Raw genomic sequence first — 19,754 nt, forward strand, 5'->3', positions numbered from 1 at the left:
ACAGTGTCGACCCAAGGGACTTTTTCAGCCTGAAAAAAGAAACAAGGACCAGGGGTCACAAATGGAGTTTAGAAAAAGGGGCATTCAGAACAGAAAAACTGAAAAACAGAAAAACACTTTTTTACACAGAGAATTGTGAGGGTCTGGAATCAACTCCCCAGTAATGTTGTTGAAGCTGACACCCTGGGATCCGTCAAGAAGCTGCTTGATGAGATTTTGGGATCAATAAGCTACTAACAACCAAACGAGCAAGATGGGCCGAATGGCCTCCTCTCGTTTGTAAACTTTCTTATGTTCTTATGTTCTTATATGACATGCCTTTTAAACCCAGAATAATTCTGTTTGCTTTTCTTTGCACTTTTGTTGGTGGTTGCCTTTGAAGTGTATATACATACATACATGGATATAAGGCTATCTTTCCATCCTGAGCCATTCTAAAAAAAAAAAAAAAAAGGAATAACACCACACTAGTGACGTCAAAAAGTGATAATTCTTCTAGAGGAAAATATATACTTTGATCTCGTAATTTATGACGTCACATAAACCCTAGATGAAATGATTTTCCTGTAACTCACTAAAGCCCTTCTATATATTATAACGATCTCGGTTAACACAGGGCGAGGCATGAACCAATGGAGCCGGCTCTTTTGTACAGTGGCATCGGCGCTATGCTTTAGAGTGAGAGGTCCTGGGTTCGTGCCCACCCTCCACCTGTGTGTGGACTGCCTTGCTCTGTGTGATGTGCCTGCCTGCATTAACTGAGATCGCTATATATATATATATATATATATCATATATAATATATATATATATATATATATATATATACATTGTAGCATCGCTCGTTATAGCGTTATATATAGTTTATGTGTTTATTTGTTTCACAGTTACAGTATATTGTTTGTGGTCAATAAAGCAAATAAGAATAATAGTTTGTTTTTTTGTTTTTACAGTTCAGTAGTTCAAAGTAGCATTACAGTTGAAATGTGAGGCTATAGTTCAGGGATCTCCAACCCTGGTCCTGGAGAACCCCTATCCTGCAGGTTTTATAGATGTCTTTACATTATCAGTGGCTAAAGATCTGGAACACCTGTTAAACTTGACTAATTAATCCAATAATTGGGTGGAATTAAGTAACAGAGAACTAAAACTAGCAGACCCAGTTGCTCTCCAGGACCAGAGACCCCTGCAAGTGCAGTTAATGCATACCCTATACATTAGCATTAAAGTATGTACAGTTTGGTACAATCGTACTTTCATACATGTCAAAATAACTTGCCTGCATGAGTACTGAAAGTTCCATTACAACGTAAAATACTGTAGATTTAATGTAAAATAAATGACTCCATGACTCATAATCTTATTACTTACACAGGTACTGATGATTTACCCATAATCAGGGTTACTTCTGAATCAGTCCCTAAAAACTTATATATATATATTTATATATATATATATATATATAATATATATATATATATATATATATATATATATAAATAATATATATATTTGCAACTATAAATTTAAATTTTGCACAATGTTATTAGTATATCATATGGTATATTGAAACTTTAGATCTATTGAAAAAACACAATAATATTATATATATATATATAGATATATATATAGATCATTATGATAAATTATGATATATATATATATGAGATTATATATATATATATATATATATATATAGATATATTCCTGATTCTCAAGAACAAAGGGTTCCCAATTCTCAGTAAGTATAACTTTTTGATTGCAAAAGAAGCCTGGGTTTGAATGTCGTAGTTATTTGTAGCAGGTTCACGCTATCAGTAAATTAAGACTTGGATTGGAGAGCAGCGCTTACCAGCCAGAGAATAGGCAGATACTAACTCGTGCTGAAAAAAGGCAGCTATATATAGCAACCTAAGGCGAGCGGATTTTCACGTCTGTTTGTCTTTCACTCTGTTCTGTTATCATATTAATACTATAATCTTAGAAAAATAGCTACCATAGTTTACAATAAATACATGTAACGAAATGGTCACGTTCATTCTTTGTTTACTTATTTTGCCATTATGTCTCCAGCAGTACGCATATGTTAAAGGTGAGTACGATATCCTATCCTGTCATGAAATTTAATGGTGGCTGGTTTTGTGTTATTTTAAGTGTTGAAAAACGCAAATAAAGTGTGAATGAATGGGCATGAAATGTGCGTTAAATCTTTGTTATTTTTACCAATGTAATGGATAACCAATTTGCACAACTCCAGATGACCCATATATATAATCCGTCTTAAAATATGTTTGTCTAGAGAATATTTATCTTATTTTTGTGATTTTATACGGTATTAAATAAATAGGAATGTACTCTCAATACATTACATTTGTCATTGTATTGGGTGTGGAGCATGTTGATACTTGAAACAATTAAAATTAGAATGTATTTATAAACGTATGGTGGTTTTTTTTTTTTTTTTTTTACTCGACAATTTGTTCTAATTTGTATTTAGTAACTATGTGTCTTGTTTGGACAAACAACATAAATATGTATTGCCCTGTTCAGGTATCTGTACATTCGTGTATTTATACGTATATACAAATGTTTCTATTATAAAAGAAACGGCGACAGATCTTTATAAAATACGAATGTTTTAATATGAGTTTGTTTAACATAAGTTAGGCCTGGCCCAGTATGTTTGAGTACTGTACATTTACAACGGGCCTACTGTCAATAGTGCAGGCAGCACCGAATATATTTTAATCGTATCTGAAAGTGTATTTATTCTAGCATTTGGACATTAAGTCCAGATCAGTGTGAGTGAGCTGTAATGTCACTCTACGCCACTGTATTTTGCACTCGGTGCCCTTTTTAAATGTTCCTTTTTCCAGTTAGTGACAGTGGTAATAGATTTCGCTAATTCGCTAATGTCATAATTATATTTTATTATCCTTTCGCTTGTTTAGTAACCTTGGTTTCACAATGTTTTCTTATGGTTGCTTGATATCTGTTCCATGTTTCTGAATGCAGCCTGCGTGTTGCAGTACAGTATAGGGGGCGGGGAGTAGAAGACACCATTGGGAGGTATTCCAGCAAGGTCGACTCCCTCTTGTTGGGGCGCGCGGAGAGTTCTGGGATAGCATACACGTTTGCTTCCAGTCACTGCCTACAAAGGTGCCACGAAATGTTCCTGTCAAGACAACTGCGGAAGTCGGCACCGCCGGTTACTTTTTTTTTTTTTTTAGTAACCAAAACACTTACTTGCTGACAGACTACTTTTAGATGTGTAATGGCTGCAGTATAGGATACTAACCTTACGTTTAGGGTTCCTTCTTTGGGCGAGGATTATTCATTGTTTTCATAACAATAATATGATAACCAATCAGAGTGCAGTGTCCTGACAGGAACATTTGGTGGTAGTTTTGTAAGGACAGCGTTTTGCTTTGCTGTGTGCGTTGGATTGTGGGTGGGGTGGTGGGGGGCCCTGTGAAATTCACAGAATAAAGACATGACTAACCTGCAATTAAGTCATTTAAACCTCAAAATAATAGTTGCAGAATTAATAAATGCATAGCAGGCATTGGCTTAAGTTGCACAGATGGCAGCATAACCAACCAGTGTTAACTTTCTAGAGTTTCTGAAATTGACTAGTTACTACAGCCTTGATCAGTGCAGAATAAAACCATGTTTTATTTAACCAGCTCACATGTTTATGAAGGCAGAAACATGTTTGGATAAGAACAGTGGAATTTCTTTGGCTGAATATATGAACTATTTTCCAATTTAGCAAGAAAGGCTAAAGTGTATTTGCCAGTTGCCAATTTTATGAATGCTGAAAAGTTTCTTCATCTGGACGCATTTTTGTATAGTAACTTCAGTCCCTTAGGTTAACGAACTGATTATGCTTCAGTTTCTTAATAGCAAAATGTGATGCACAAGAACAAAGTGTATTTTTGTTTTCCATGCAAACAAGTAACTCATGTTTTCTTTCCCATTTTATATATTCAAATGCCCAAACCAATAAAAACAGAAAATAAATAAGCACAGCTACATGTTACAAAATCTATCAAATGCACAGATTCCAATACGTGATTATTATAACGGCACAACAGTGACCGTTTTTTGCTTAAACCCGATTGAGGGGTATGTTTTCTCGGCCGTTTTAAAACCAAGTGGGACGCCATTTGGTACGCTTGGTGTCCGTTTTACGGATAACACTTTTTTGTGAATTCGTTCGGTAGTTTTAAAGTACAGAAAGGAGTAAAAATTAGTTTTTACAAATTATTCATATTTTTGCACTAACTAAAAAACGGCTTCAAGTTTAAATGCATCCTTTGTTAGGCTGGTAGAACTTGTTAAGAGTGCCTATTTGTGGAACCAACAAAATCGATCAAGTAATTGGAGATTATTATTATTTTTTTTATATCTATGAAAGTACGCATGCGCTTTTCCGTCAATAGTACGTTCAGTCGCCAATTGATTCTGTTGTGTACTGATGGCCGAGCTGAAGAGTGATCTGGAGTGTAACTGCAGTAAAAATAAACTTGGCAATTCGTGTTTGTCCTACTGCAAGCAGAAATATAAAGCTGTACAACCTATAGCAGCAATGCATGTTTATTAATATGGGAACCACATTTTATTATGGGTTATTTGTGTAGTTTAAAATTGTTAACATCTTTCTGTAATCCTGCATAAACCTTGTTGCTTTTGCTAAGGGGAATTAATCTTAAAGTAAAGTTGTTTACTTACGGCATTATTTAACCGGATGTTACTTACTGCTTTGCTGTTGTGTCTAGACTGGAGGCAGACTCGCAGAATGGCAATGTACAAGGTTAAACTGCATGGGATGGTAGAATTTTTATTCCTGGTTAAATAAAACTTATTTCATTGGTTAACGATGCATCAGAGTCCTTAAATATCCATGCTTAAACATGCTACGTATATAAATGTACACAATCTGACTGTTGGTTGTGCGTCAAATAAAAAAATCCAGTGTTGTGTGAGACTTGCAAGTCCCCTCTTCCGAACTGCATTCAACAGCTTATCTTATTTGAAATCCAACAATTTCGGGGTAGTTTTCAAAAATAAAGACCAGTACATGTGACTGTAAAATACATTTATTATTAAATGTGAAAGAATGTTTCTGGTAGTCTTGTCTTCTACTCAACTTTACCATTATTTACACTGTGTACTGCTTTACATGTTAAGTATTTCATGGTATGTGTGGTTTCTTTGTGCATACAAAGCTTAACATGAAACTGTCATGGAAACAGGCCTTTTATTTCTTCTGTTTGCAAACAGAAAACACTCAACACACAGGGTGCTAGATCATCATCGAGCAGTGTTCGAACATACAAAAGCAGATTAGTTCCTTACTTACCTTTAACACTAAGTTACTAACATTATACATTAGCCAATCATAACAGAACTGAGCATAAGAGCATCCCATAATGCCTAATTATGTCTACGTTGTGTGATAAAGTGCCCGCCCCTGTATATTTTCTGTTATGTTGCATGTGGTGTGTTAAATGTTGGTGTATAGTCATTGGTACAGGGGATATAAACGGGTCTGTGTAACACGAGTGTTGAAAATGTATATTTATATTTAGGCACGAGGATTGCACAGCACTTCACGTGCAAGTAAAATGTAATATGTGAGCACGGGGAATTGCACTTTATTAATTCACGTGAAGTTGTACCGCGACTCCAATTGAATGATTGATTATCAGTCGAGTCTCGGTACAGCTGCATAAAAGCAGCATGTTTTCACTCAGTTGTGTTGTGTGTTCGGTGAGTGGAGAATGGTCTTGGAGACAGAGGAAATAAGTAATAATTAATAACAAAGTAAAAGAAGCTCAGTGTTTTGTTTGGTCCATTTTGTTTGTCTGTTTATTTTGGCGAATGTGCCGTGTCCTGTTTTTTGTATTGTTACAACCGTTTATTTTCTGTCTGTTCTGTTTGTTTATTAAATGCTGAGTGAAAGCATTCGCTCAGCTCCACCAAACTCCACCTCCTTGTTGTTTATTTCCTGGCTGTGGTCTGACGCCACCCACTCTGGCCATCTCTGTGACAGTTGTCACTGGGACAAAAGCAAGCTTAATCACAGGTTAGATGGTTGGGTGTTCGTGTAGAATGTACACATCCTATTCTATTTTAACAGCTACAGTTCCCTAAACTGCAGCGTTTGGCAGCTTGCGGTTACTTCTCCTTTTTACTAGACAATTCTTTATATAGTAATTGTTTTGTTAAAGCCTATATGGTAGAAAAAACAACGGGTCTTGGGAAAAGTACAAGTAACTTGTACTTTTTCATTATGCAAGTAGCTAATACTCTGTCATGTGCCATTTTCTACTACAAACGGAATAGTCCAATCAATTATATATTATACTAATATTGCAAGTCAATTTGTTTTGTATTGTTCCCTTCAACTTTGTTTTTTTATTCCAAATCATTGCACGGACATCACAAACCAGAATTCAGATACTCAGTCTCTCAATGAGAAGTCTGTGTGTGTAATATTTAAAGTGTGATCATACTTGGAAATGTTTGTTTTAATAGAGGATGTTGCAAATACTAAGATGGTTTGCAAACCTAAAACTTAAACCAGAAACCTACAATAAAGGAAATAAACACATACTTTCCATTGCATTTGTATACAGATATTTTAACTCTGCATTCTAGTAAAAAGACCATAGAAATTTTAAAAACAAATCTATGTTTTAAGTGACCAAGAACAGAGACAGGAAATTGTCAGGTAAGACCGCCACTGCACTCTTACTTCTCCCAAGTTATGACAAGGCTTTCCAGAACACACTGCTTAACTGGTACAGTAGGTGGGTTCATATCAGACAACATGGGTAGTCACCACCACTGGGCAGGTCAGTGGGTTGCTGAGGATTCAAAAGTTCTCTGAACCAGCCCAATACAGTAGATATCATTTAGAAGTTTGAGTCACTGTCCTTTGGTAAAACTATCAACTGTAGTAATGACTGACATTTGTAAGGATCTCAATTTTTGTAAGTATTCCTGTGAAATTGTGTGCTGTTCATTGAGCAACGTTACACAACTGTAATTTCCAATACAAAGATGACCATTCGGTAGCAACCTACATACTTTGTAGGTGTGTCCATTTCTGCTAAACCAACAAAACTACTGTAAAGAACACTAATCTCTTCAGTTAATCGAGAAAACAAGCTCAATTTGACCAGGGGTCGGCACCACCAAGTTGTGCGACGGACACTTAACAGAATTACCAGACTGGGTGACGGGAATGGGGGGTGTATAGCAAACAGCAGAGCACAGTCAGATTTAAAGCACATTCTCATATATATATATATATATATATATATATATATATATATATATATATATATATATATATATATATATGACAGGAGCTAAGCACATGAATATCAACGAAGAGCAGTGCAACTGTATATAGCTACAGTAGTTATCTAGGCATAATAATAAATTCAACTCGCTTAGTGTTTTTGCATCTACGTTGCTGCCGCAGCTACATCCAAGTCCTTTGTGCTTGTTGCAGTTGCAATACGTAGACATGCATCCACGCAACAGTTCAAGGCGATTCCTTGTGGATGTTTTCTAATTGAGTTCATGTGGCTGAAGCCTTGTTCGCAGCAACAGGTGTCAGGGCTCAGTGTCAGTAAAAATGACAGCCTTGCTAGTTCACTGTATTCATCCTCGCTACTTGACATAAACAAAATACACCATAATTTGGTAACGTCACTGCCACCGCAGTCTGAATTGAAAAGTGTCTTCACAGCCTCATCCTCGCCGTACAATGTATATTGCATTTCAACTTTGCTGGAGTTAATGTGCTTTATAAATCTTGCAGCAAGCTTTTGAATTGGAGACCGGTGGTTTTTGGTTGCAGGGGTCCAGATAAAGCATGCTTTTCACCAGCTCTTTTTCAGGAGACCTGGACTTGAATGCCTGTTCAATGAACATTGCTTTTACCTTGGCAATCTGTTTCTGGCAAGTAGTGCTGCTCCTCACACTCCCTCAGTATCTCTGACCTTGGCACGAGGGATAGACAGGTCGCTTGGAGTTATGAAAGATTCCCGTGTAGAATCCTCATTTGAAGAATGTTTTAAACTGCTTCAAAATTACCTTGCAGTATTTCTCTAAGAGAACAGTATGCGTTGTATAGATTTGAGTTCTCTTTCTGCAGCGCTAGATTCATTGAGGCGAGAAGTGGCAAAACCCAATTCAAGAAACTTAGATATAGAATGAATTTAGGAGATTGTAGCATGTCATGGATATTCTGGCAACTTGTTTTATAACTCTGTGACCCATTCCCAAATGCCTCTCTCTCAAAGTATTGCACTAGAGAATCCCGCAGTAACTCAAACCGCTCAACGCAGGCAGCCAAACTTAACCAGCGAATTTTTTTGTAGTTAACCAGGTTTGAGTATTCCTCTTCATTCAGCTCACAGATCTGTCTAAACTCCTTTTTTCTTGCAGCCCCACTGAAATGTCTGTCACTTTGATTTGTTTTCCACAAAGTCAGGTATGACTGGTTGCCACCTGGCCCTATAATTCTGGAACACTTTGGGACGGGACATGGTTTTTAAGTTGCCCTTAAACTGAAAGCAATAAACACGTGATTTGAGCACCAAGCACTTGCTTAATTTATACTGCTTCTTAATTATCCGAATCATTGTGATTGAATACAAATCTTACAAGATTAAAAAAAAAAAGCATGTGTGTAGGTTTATTCAAGATATTTATTTTGTACAATATTTCAGTTATCAATGTTTAAAAGATGCTATTTAGATCCTATTAGTAACATATAGCCCTAATTTTACATTGACTCTCCCAATTAAACACTGATCAGTGTTCACGCTGTCGAGTATTGATGATTTCAGTGGGAGAAGGTGATATACTATTAGAAATGGTGAAGAAACTTTAAAATATATATTTTTAAAACTATTAATAAAAATATTGATGTATTTATTTCATTTGTTAAAAGCTATTGTATTGTCATGCTGCCTCAAAATAATTAATCACCAGAATCAATTTAGCAAAGGTTTAGGGCTCAATTCACATGTTGATTTCCTTCAGTTTAAAGGCAACTTCAAAATCCTGTTCTGCCTCAGTGTTCCGGAATTATGGGGCCAGGTGGCAACCCTAGGGGTGACCGATTCAGCGTCTTTAGCCATTAAGACTTGGCGAGGAGATACAGAGCTGGACAAATAAATCGCCATAGTGATCTTTCAATCGCCTTGAAACACTTTCACGTTGGGCTAGCATTACAGATGCCCCGTCCGATGTAAATCCCACAGTTTTCTCTACAAGGTACTTGGTTGTTTGGAAAATGACCGAAACAACGATGGCTTCACTCAGATTTTGTGCATTACACTGCTTGGTTATTTCAGTTGAGCTCAAAAAACGGAGCGAATTTCACCTGCATCAACATTCACAAAACGATGATAAATTATTATTTGACTTGTCACTGTGGGTCAGTGCTCTCATCGCACATTAAGTTTACAAATGGTGCATCTACTGCTGCTTGAACAGTTTCACTGTAAAGAGAGCCACCTAAATCCTTGGTGTTTCTTGACAGTGTTTGCACTGCAATGCAGAGTTTGGGTCAATTTTTTCAGCCATTTCTTTGAAAACAACACCTACTGTAAATGGCAGTTTGGCTTTTGCTAAACTGTAGGCAAGGCAACGATCATTCTGTGCGTCTTTGAGATTGCGGTTAACAAAGTCGGTCATTGACTTTACCTGGCTTCCTCTGTTGGCTTTGGCCTCCTTGATGAATCTATCCTTCTCTACACTTGACACGTTTGAAGTGTTAGATATTTTTTTGCACCATTTTTTGGCATGGTTGCGAGCTACTGTTGACTTGAGTTGTTTAATTACTTGGCCACATCTTACATACTCCATAAAATAATCTGTTGGTCTTTCAAAAATGAAATATTCTCTTTCCCAAGCTGGGTTGAATGATCTCTTTTTGTTTTAATTGACGCCATGTTTTTTTTTTTCAATGTTAAGAAAGAAAACCGTGCACACCGTGAATAACTAAAGCTTAATCGGATTGTATAATGAGGCTTCAGAAGGCGGTTCAGTGTCATCAAGATTCTGCAGTAACCATAGATACAGTAAAATATTGTCATTGTCAGTTTACGGGTCTGAGAAGCAGAATCAAATCTAGCCTGTTTGCAACACAATTGCAATATGTACATAGATCAATTGTCTTTTTTTTTTTTTTTTTTTTTTTTTTTTTTAAATTCACGGACCTCAAACTTTTTATCGCGGACAATTTGCCGATCCCTGTGACTGACACTATTTAAGAATTCTCACTATGCCACACACATAAACAAATTTTTATTTTTCGCAAAATAAAACGAGTACTTTTGTATTCAATTACCATAACTTTCCCAAAGGGTTTCCAAACAAATCTTAGTTAAACATGTTTGTATACTTGAAAAAAAAATTTACTAATATATGTCACGTAGTCACGGTCATTACCCCTTTAGTAATGGGGAAATTATATATACATTATATATATGTTTTATATATAAAAAAAAAACTACCTAAATAGTTCTAGTCAAAACTTTACATACTCAAATGGAAATTTTGTAACTTCTGGAAATTTCTCAAACAGATAATTGGAGAAATGAACGTCCTTTTGTGCTTTTAAACAAAGTTATGTAGTGGTGGGTTTCAGATGATTGGCCAATATCTTTTGGTATGTTATGGATTCCAGTTTACCATGCGCTGGAACTACATTTACTGTTCCATTAGAGGATAAACAACCCCATAGGTTATTGCCACCTATTTTTGACAGTAGGTTCTGGTGTTCTTTTCTTTTGTACGTCTTACCAGACATTCTCCAAACGTAATGAGTATTGGCGTGACCGAATTTTAGTTTTTTTGTTTCATCTCCCCAAAACCTTCAACCAGAACTTGTCTCCATCATCCAAATGCCATTTGCAAACTAAGCAATTGTCTTTGATGTTTTCATAAGTGTTTTTTCCTTTGCCTGCGACCACTGAGACCTTTGCCATGCAGTACTCAACCTATGGTTGAAATGGAAACCCCAGTCCAACTTGCAGCCAATTTCTTTCTCAATTCTACTTTTTCTTGGTGAAAGAACCTTTCTTTTCTCATCCACAAAAGCAAAACCTTGTACAAAAGATTTTTCCTGAAACTGTTAGAAAAATGTCTAGAAATGATAAATTCATTGGGGTATATAGGATATTGATTTGTTTCTTTTTAATCACTCAAATGTATCCTTGACCATGACATGCTTGAGTGATTGACTGAAGCATATGCATTTAATTGTCTAATTTGGTGATCCAGTTGATTGGACACTGGATACAAGAACATAGGAAAGTTTACAAATGAGGAGGCCATTCATGTTTACGAATAACCTCCTTTTCTAAAACAATGTTGACTGTCTCCCAGGATACTGTTTCCATAGAAGTAATTTTCCATTTTGGCTCTTACACTTTACATATAATAGTCAGGCTCCTTGATCTGTAGTTACCTGGTTCAGTTTTGTTTCCATTTTTGTGGATCAGTGTTAAGTTTGCAATTCTCCAGTGTTTGTCAAGCCCTGTGTCAAGAGACTGTTGCATGATAGTTAGTGGTTTATAAATAATTTGAGTACTATTGGGAGGATCTCATCCGGCCCAGGGGATTTGTTTATTTTAAGAGCTCCTAGTCCCTTGGTTATGCTAAAGTTATTTAAAACTAGGTAGCAACAGCTTGACACATGGGGCATGTTGTCCGTATCCTCCCTTGTAAAAAGTAATCATTTTAATATTTGCTATTTTTCTTTGATTGTCATTTGTTTCTCAAACATTTGTAGTGACCGATCAAGGAATAAATAAGAACGAGACAGGGGTAAGAAACGCAAAGAACGTTTATTAATCCGCCATTTTGGCACGCATTCTTTTTCACAACAATTGTAACATTCCTGTATGTCGTTCACTACTAGCGCCCTCAAGTGGACAAATCTGAATATTATTCACTATACTATAAGGAATTATTTAACTTACAGATATATTTACATACTGTATTGGTGTTTCTCTTCTGCTTCTGTCAATATTACATTTAACTATTGGACATAGTCCTTAAGCCAAGCTGGGTTATGTCTTGTCCGTTGTGATCTTGCTGGTGCATCTGAAGGTATTCCAAGCTGGTGTGAGGGAAATTTATGTATTCTAATATAATTCTTTATTTTTCTTGTATGTGCTGTGTTAATGCTGCATTCTCTCATCTCCCCTCACCCAACTTAAACTGCAAGCTTCAAAAGAAACGAGGAAGCAGTCTGCAGATCTGCTAGTCAGGGCCAGGAAGAAATTAACAAGATTGTGTTGATTAGATAAGGATGCCAGGCCAAGTGGCTCGAAGTGTGACTGGTTTTTCTAAATGGCTGTCTCTAGCCCAGGTATTAAAATGTCTATTAAAATGTGAATAACTCTGAGTTTGAGTGTCTTCAAATTGGTGCCAGTCAGCAAACCTTTAAACTGTTTAGATGAGTATACATAGCTTTCCTAAAACGAAGTACAAGATTAACAATAACATTTTGTTCATAAATCTCTTAAACTAACAATACCAAACACTATACACATTGTGATTGTATGTCAAATTGTATTTTGATAACGATCAGTATGGTATTAAGGATTGAAAATATTTGTATTGTGCGTTTACAATGACATTTGGCACATACATGGTTAAATCTATAAAGAATGTTATAATTTAAAATGAACAAATAGTACCAAATATATAATTTTATATATTCCACACCTCAACAAGTAGAAAAACCCCGTTGCACTAATACTTCCAAATGATCTCTGTACTTCCTTGTGTCAACCTCAATAATTTTATAGAGAATTCAACGGAAAACCAGTCTATAAACTACCTGTTGGAATAGGTTCTGCTCCTGTTGTTAAGAAACTTCTAGACAACCTGTGAAATTCCTGTTTGACGGTTACTCCAATGTAAACCCAGGAGAGTTTACTAACCGACCACAGTGTCTTGTGGGTAGAGTACTGTTAATTCTAAAAAACAGAACTAAAAAAGGTAGGTAAGTTCTAGATAAAACCTGGACAAGAAATTCCTTATAAACATCAGACAGCAAGACCTGTAAACACAGATATAGAGAGATTTGTCGTCTGTCGTTCTGTCTGACATTCTGTTCTACGGATCTCCGCCTATCTATCACCACTCTAATTGATGACTTGTTTTTACGCCGTCCAACAGACAGAAAAAGGAGAAAATCAAATACCATCTGCTGGCAGGTTTGTCTGTCTTTTCCTCTTTTTAGTTTTTATATTGTTTTGCATTTCTTGTTTAAAGTGTACTGGTGAACAGTTCTATGTGCTGAGCTGACGCTCTGTCAGCGACAGCGGGCAGGAGGGAGGCCACTGCCAAACTTTTCTTTTGAAAGGTTAACCAAACTTTTCTTTTGAAAGGTTAACCTGCCGACATGGAGTTAAAGTTTCCTGCCGAGGGTTTTATCCCTTTGGAGGAATGTGTGCTCGCTGTTGGGGGGGTAGTCGGTTGTGACAACGTAAAATCTATGATAACACAAAAAAAAAAAAAAATCCAGGTTACCTCGAGCATAGACACCAACGTCTTTTCAGAAAACAACAGTTTATAAATAAGAGGGTCCTTTAAGGTCTGCGAGGAAGACATCCTTTTAGTGGGCTTAAAAGGGGGTAAGTGACTTTTTACTTCACTATCTCTCCTTGGGACCGATCATATCTGGGCTGAGTACAGACCCGACTTCTAGGCTAGGAAAATCCCCACATTTCAGCGGTTGTAAACTTTCTGCAATACAGTAAGTCTTCCGTCTAAAAATCTAAGATTTTAAGCTACGCTCTAGTTAAGGTAATGCGTATTCAAATTCACACCTAACCTCTGACTAAAGTTGAATACATGTGAGACTGAGATTCAAAAAGTCTACACCCTAACTTCCATCCCAAGACCTTTTGATAGGGTTCTTTCTGGCGTAAGCCCTACCCGCATTCCCTCTGATCTGATGACTATTAGTCTTCGGTCCTGACCGTCAAGGACCCGATCGGCCTCCTAGGCATGGACAGCACGTCGTGCCTCCCGCTCGTCCGATCACTGCCCCCCGCTCGACTCGGGGTCCTCCGTCAGTTCACTGCGACACAACCCCCCACCTTTCGGTTTAGTTTCAAATTTCTGTTCAAAAGACTGAGAGCTTCAGAAAGTCACGGAACGGAGCGGGAGAGATTGAGCAAATGGACACAAATAACCCAACTATTCCACCAGGGCAGCACCACCAACACACACACCACACCCGACTGAGTGTTCCATCTTACAGGTCAAAGGGGTCCTATCACTCCAAAGGATAACGGCCCCAAAGTTTTTCCCGCTCATTTTGCCTCCCGTCAAAAAGGGCGACGTCACAACCATACCTCGGACTCTCGACAAGTCTCCGCACGTCGCGCGTCCGACAGCCGTAGACTGTCTGTTAGGGCGACAGAGGCCTCAAGCATCGCAATCGCTGGGACAGTATAAACCCCGGGGAGGGTACAGTGTTCAAAGCATTAAAGATTTCCTGGAGCAGACGAAAGGGCGAAGGGGAATTGATGTTGAGGATTTTTTTTCCCCCCCGATATTGATTTCCCCCCCCCCTGAGCTCAGTACGAGGTTTAAGAACATAAAGTTTACAAACGAGAGGAGGCCATTCGGCCCATCTTGCTTGTTTGGTTGTTAGTAGCTTATTGATCCCAGAATCTCATCAAGCAGCTTCTTGAAGGATCCCAGGGTGTCAGCTTCAACAACATTACTGGGGAGTTGATTCCAGACCCTCACAATTCTCTGTGTAAAAAAGTGTCTCCTATTTTCTGTTCTGAATGCCCCTTTTTCTAAACTCCATTTGTGACCCCTGGTCCTTGTTTCTTTTTTCAGGCTGAAAAAGTCCCTTGGGTCGACACTGTCAATACCTTTTAGAATTTTGAATGCTTGAATTAGGTCGCCGCATAGTCTTCTTTGTTCAAGACTGAACAGATTCAATTTTTTAGCCTGTCTGCATATGACATGCCTTTTAAGCCTGGAATAATTCTGGTCGCTCTTCTTTGCACTCTTTCTAGAGCAGCAATATCTTTTTTTATAGCGAGGTGACCAGAACTGAACACAATATTCAAGATGAGGTCTTACTAGTGCATTGTACAGTTTTAACATTACTTCCCTTGATTTAAATTCAACACTTTTCACAATGTATCCGAGCATCTTGTTAGCCTTTTTTATAGCTTCCCCACATTGTCTAGATGAAGACATTTCTGAGTCAACAAAAACTCCTAGGTCTTTTTCATAGATTCCTTCTCCAATTTCAGTATCTCCCATATGATATCTATAATGCACATTTTTATTTCCTGCGTGCAGTACCTTACACTTTTCTCTATTAAATGTCATTTGCCATGTGTCTGCCCAGTTCTGAATCTTGTCTAGATCATTTTGAATGACCTTTGCTGCTGCAACAGTGTTTGCCATGCCTCCTATTTTTGTGTCGTCTGCAAATTTAACAAGTTTGCTTACTATACCAGAATCTAAATCATTGTAGATTAGGAATAGCAGAGGACCTAATACTGATCCCTGTGGTACACCACTGGTTACCACACTCCATTCTGAGGTTTTTCCTCTAATCAGTACTTTCTGTTTTCTACATGTTAACCACTCCCTAATCCATGTACATGTTTCCTTGAATCCCAACTGCGTTCAGTTTGAGAATTAATCTTTTGTGCAGGACTTTGTCAAAAGCTTTCTGGAAATCTAAATAAACCATGGCATATGCTTTGCAATTATCCATTATTGATGTTGCATCCTCAAAAAAATCAAGCAAGTTAGTTAGACACGATCTCCCTTTCCTAAAACCATGTTGACTGTCTCCCAGGACCCTGTTACCATATAGGTAATTTTCCATTTTGGATCTTATTATAGTTTCCATAAGTTTGCATATAATAGAAGTCAGGCTTACTGGTCTGTAGTTACCTGGTTCAGTTTTGTTTCCCTTTTTGTGGATCGGTATTACGTTTGCAATTTTCCAGTCTGTCGGTACCACCCCTGTGTCAAGAGACTGCTGCATGATCTTGGTTAGTCCTGGAGAGGCAGTTGAATTCTGAGAACCTGGACGGTACATGGTCATAGTTGAAGCGCAGCAAACATGCAGACCATCTGGCAATGCGAGTCCTATGCTTTTTAATGGACAGCAGTGTAGAGTATTTGCATTCAGCAGCAAACGGAGTGCGTGAAGCAAATGCTACTGTACGTTCATTTCCATCCGGGTGTATCCAAGTTAAGACTGCACCTAAGCCGTAGTCGGAAGCATCGGTAGAAACTAAAAGCAGGGACGAAAATAGCAAGTGCGGAGCTGCGCACAATCAGGTGTTTTAATTTACTCAAAGCTGTGGTGTGCATAGTCAGTCTATAAGAATTCAATCTCCTTTCTGGGACTAGCATGCATTGCTTCAGCCACACTTGCCTTTCACAGCAGGGCACCCAAGCGCATTTGCCAGGTGGTTGCAGAGCTGTGCAGTGAAAACAAGCACGAGATTGCTGCATTTGCTTTTAAAGCAGAGTCGGTGCTTGTTTGTTTTATGATGAAAAAACTTGTCCCGATGGTTAAGTTGGTAAGATTTTACCTTTACGGCTTGCAGTAGTTGCTGATGCATGGTCCAAGGCGGATTCAGTCTGGCATGCTAGTTGTATGGTTTTCTCTAAAGTGAGGTTTTGTTCCAACAAGTCATTCGTGTACATGATTCAACAATCCTGGTCCTGAAGCATTTCAGCAGCCTTATCAAAGTCACAAGTAACAAAGTTCACGTAATGAAATGTATTGTACTACACTTTCCTCAGGCCTCTGGGCCCTTTGTCAGAGTTTACGGCTTTCAACAACATTCCTTTTAAGATTTAAAGTTAGGTTTTTAATTTGGCAACAGCGTCATCATAAGTGGTACCTGTGTCTGGCATTGTGTAAAAGATCTGGTGTCCGCAAGCAATTAAACAGGACTACATGTTGTTTTCTTGTCTCGAGCCAGTCATCCCCTGTAGCATTGATAAGTAGGTAGTTATCAAATGTCTTCCATTTTGGGAATGGAATTGCAGGCTCCCTAACACAAGGAAGAAATAAAGCAGATAGCGGAACAGCAGCCGTAGCCATCCTCGTCGCCAATTTGTAGTGACCGAACAAGTGATAAAGAATGAGACTGCGGTAAACAAATAACGTTTATACATCCGCCATCTTGGCACACATTCTTTTTCACAGCCATTGTAGACACAACAACATTTAACCACCTCCTCCTTGAATGTTCTCTTGCGGTTATAATATTGGACAAAACATTGTGGAAATGGTTTTAGCCCCCTTAGCAATGTTAGCTTCTATCTTTTGGCCTTCTGACGTGTGTTTGCAGTTCAGAGTACTCTGTGTACTTTTTGTTTTTGGTCCCTTTTATATGCTCAGTGCCTTTTCACTGTTATTTTTTTTTTATTGATCTATTAAACCATTTTGATCTTTGTTTTAGATTTGTCTACTTTTAGGGATGTAATTGTTTTGCACATCTAGTACTACGTTTTTAAAAACAGCCATGCCTTTTTGTTCTATTTTACTCCAATCTACTTCTGTTAGTCTGTTTCATACCTTCATAGTTTGCCTTTCTAAAATTGTAAACCTTGGCTTTAGTCATTACTTTTTGGGTTTTAATAATCACTTCAAATGAGAACATGTTTGAAAGTGGTTCTCTGACCTCTTAGTTATTCTGTCTCATTTGAATAGACTAAATCAAGGCATGCCTCCCCTCTAATCGGAGCCTTGACAAATTGCATTAGGAAGCAGTAATTTGTCATTTCCACCATTTCAATTTCGTCAATCTTGAGTGCTCACCGCCTGCAATTTCAAATCTGCAAGACTATATAACCAGACACCACTATCAATGACTGACAGGCCACGAACTGGGAGACAGAGTCACCAAGATTGACAGATCATTTTGCAGCATCTTTGATGTTACTCGGCACAATAGTCACTGCACCTTTAAAGCTGTGTAATTTTTCGATCATCTAGCGAATTTTATCCAAATAAGTGAAGATTCTTTTGATGGTTTAATACATTTTTTCAGTGTCTTCTGGTTTTTATATATATACATATATGCATGTATATATATGTATGTGTATATATATATAAATAGTAACGACACATATACAATATCGACTATAGATATATATCTACAGTAATATATATATATATATATTATAATATACATATATATATATATGTTATGCTCTGAGAGCCAGATGTCAAGAATGTGTGTAAATTTATATATTTTTTAAATGAAATTTGCACAAGTGTACTAGTTGAAACCTATAAATGTATTTATATTGATACTCTTCCTCTTTAAAATCCCATCGTTCATTTACAGGGATGTAAGGGTGAAGTCAGTAGCCCTCTATAGCGTTCTGTTTAATTATCTGCTAATGCGTACTTTTGTGGTAATGGAATGACCAATTGAAATGGTTAACGTAATGGGATTAATTACTGTGGAGGCTGTAGGACTAAATGACAGGTTAAAAGACAAGTCCCGAATTGTACTATCTGTTTCAGAAGAGAATACTTTACTAGAATGTTTTATAATATAAAAACATGCTACTTTATTTTAACATTCAAAATTGTAGTGGCAGTGCTCTTGAGGCTGTGAAACACTAGCTCACTGAAAAGCTGTTTTGTAAAATTTTTTAAAATAAGTTTTGGAAGAGGAATACTGACAAGCTCTGCATGAGAAACTCCACTTGAAGACAGTGGTGCATAAAGGGGAGGGTTCACTAAGAATTGAAACCAATTTAGGGGCCATGATTTAAGCTGTATTAAAATGGCTTACCTTCCCTAGGGTTAAGGACAGAATGCGAGTCCTCACAGTTTCAGTGTGGAAATGGTCGCTGTATCCCATCTGTGTGGAAGTGTGATGGAGATGAAGACTGTTCTGATGGGAGTGATGAGAGTTCCTGTGGTGAGTATCCAACAATGATGCCAAATATATTGCTATCATTTTCAGGTTCATAATGAGAATGTGTAACTTTCAAAACCAGTACTTTTTGAGTGATTGGTTTAATGAATGGTGTGCATGATTTGGTTTGTTTTTTTTTTTTTTTTGCTACAAGCACTTTAACATAAGAGCAACTGTGTTCCACTGTTCAGAGCCCCCTGCAGTTCTCTTCCCCTTTCGATGTTTAATTCTGTCAATAAGGTGTCCCACAGTTTAAACAATGCAGGGTAGAACAGCTTGTGAAGTGGATTTCTTGCTGCAAAACACATAAACATAACCTAATAGTTCTGCAGTCAACAAATTGCTGAATTCAATCACTGTCTTTGTCTAGACTTGATTTGCCTATTTGCCTCCTCACACTTCCTGGTGTCCAGTCTACCACAAAGATCTTAAAAAAAAAAAAAAAAAAAAAAAAAAAAAAAAAAAAAAAAAAACTTTCTAGTGTTGTGTTTTTTTTTTTTTTTATTTAAAGGTAGGTTTTTCACTTTTTTAGCCTTGTTCTAAACTAAGCATTTTATACCTTTTGCTCTTACTTTTTATGAAATTTGTTACAGTAGTGTTTTAAGGAGTTAACTGACCGTTAAGTTATAGTCCCTATTTGGTTATATGGAGATCTGGAGACTTTCAGTTGCAGGCAAGTCAGTTGTGAATTTCTCCAGACCGTAATCATTTAATGTAAGGGAAGAAATAAACAATATTTAAACAAGTGGATGGTGGAGGTTGTTGCAA

The 19,754-nt window shown here is 37.3% G+C and overlaps 1 protein-coding gene across 3 annotated transcripts in view; it reads left to right on the forward strand.

Annotated features, from left to right (window-relative positions):
- The first annotated feature begins 1,832 nt into the window (after positions 1 to 1,832).
- Positions 1,833 to 19,754, forward strand: part of vldlr (very low density lipoprotein receptor) — a 137,144-nt gene continuing 119,222 nt past the window's right edge. For 2 of the 3 annotated variants that reach the window (XM_041226143.1, XM_041226153.1), the window contains exons 1-2: positions 1,833 to 2,092; positions 18,870 to 18,989. In XM_041226143.1, coding sequence (XP_041082077.1) covers positions 2,026 to 2,092; positions 18,870 to 18,989 — 187 coding nt within the window. In that variant the 5' untranslated portion in view covers positions 1,833 to 2,025. The remainder of the gene's footprint in view (positions 2,093 to 18,869; positions 18,990 to 19,754) is intronic. The other variant, XM_041226163.1, reaches the window with a different exon arrangement.

Source organism: Polyodon spathula, chromosome 2 (assembly GCF_017654505.1).
Source record: "Polyodon spathula isolate WHYD16114869_AA chromosome 2, ASM1765450v1, whole genome shotgun sequence".
NCBI classification, from domain to species: Eukaryota; Metazoa; Chordata; class Actinopteri; order Acipenseriformes; family Polyodontidae; genus Polyodon; species Polyodon spathula.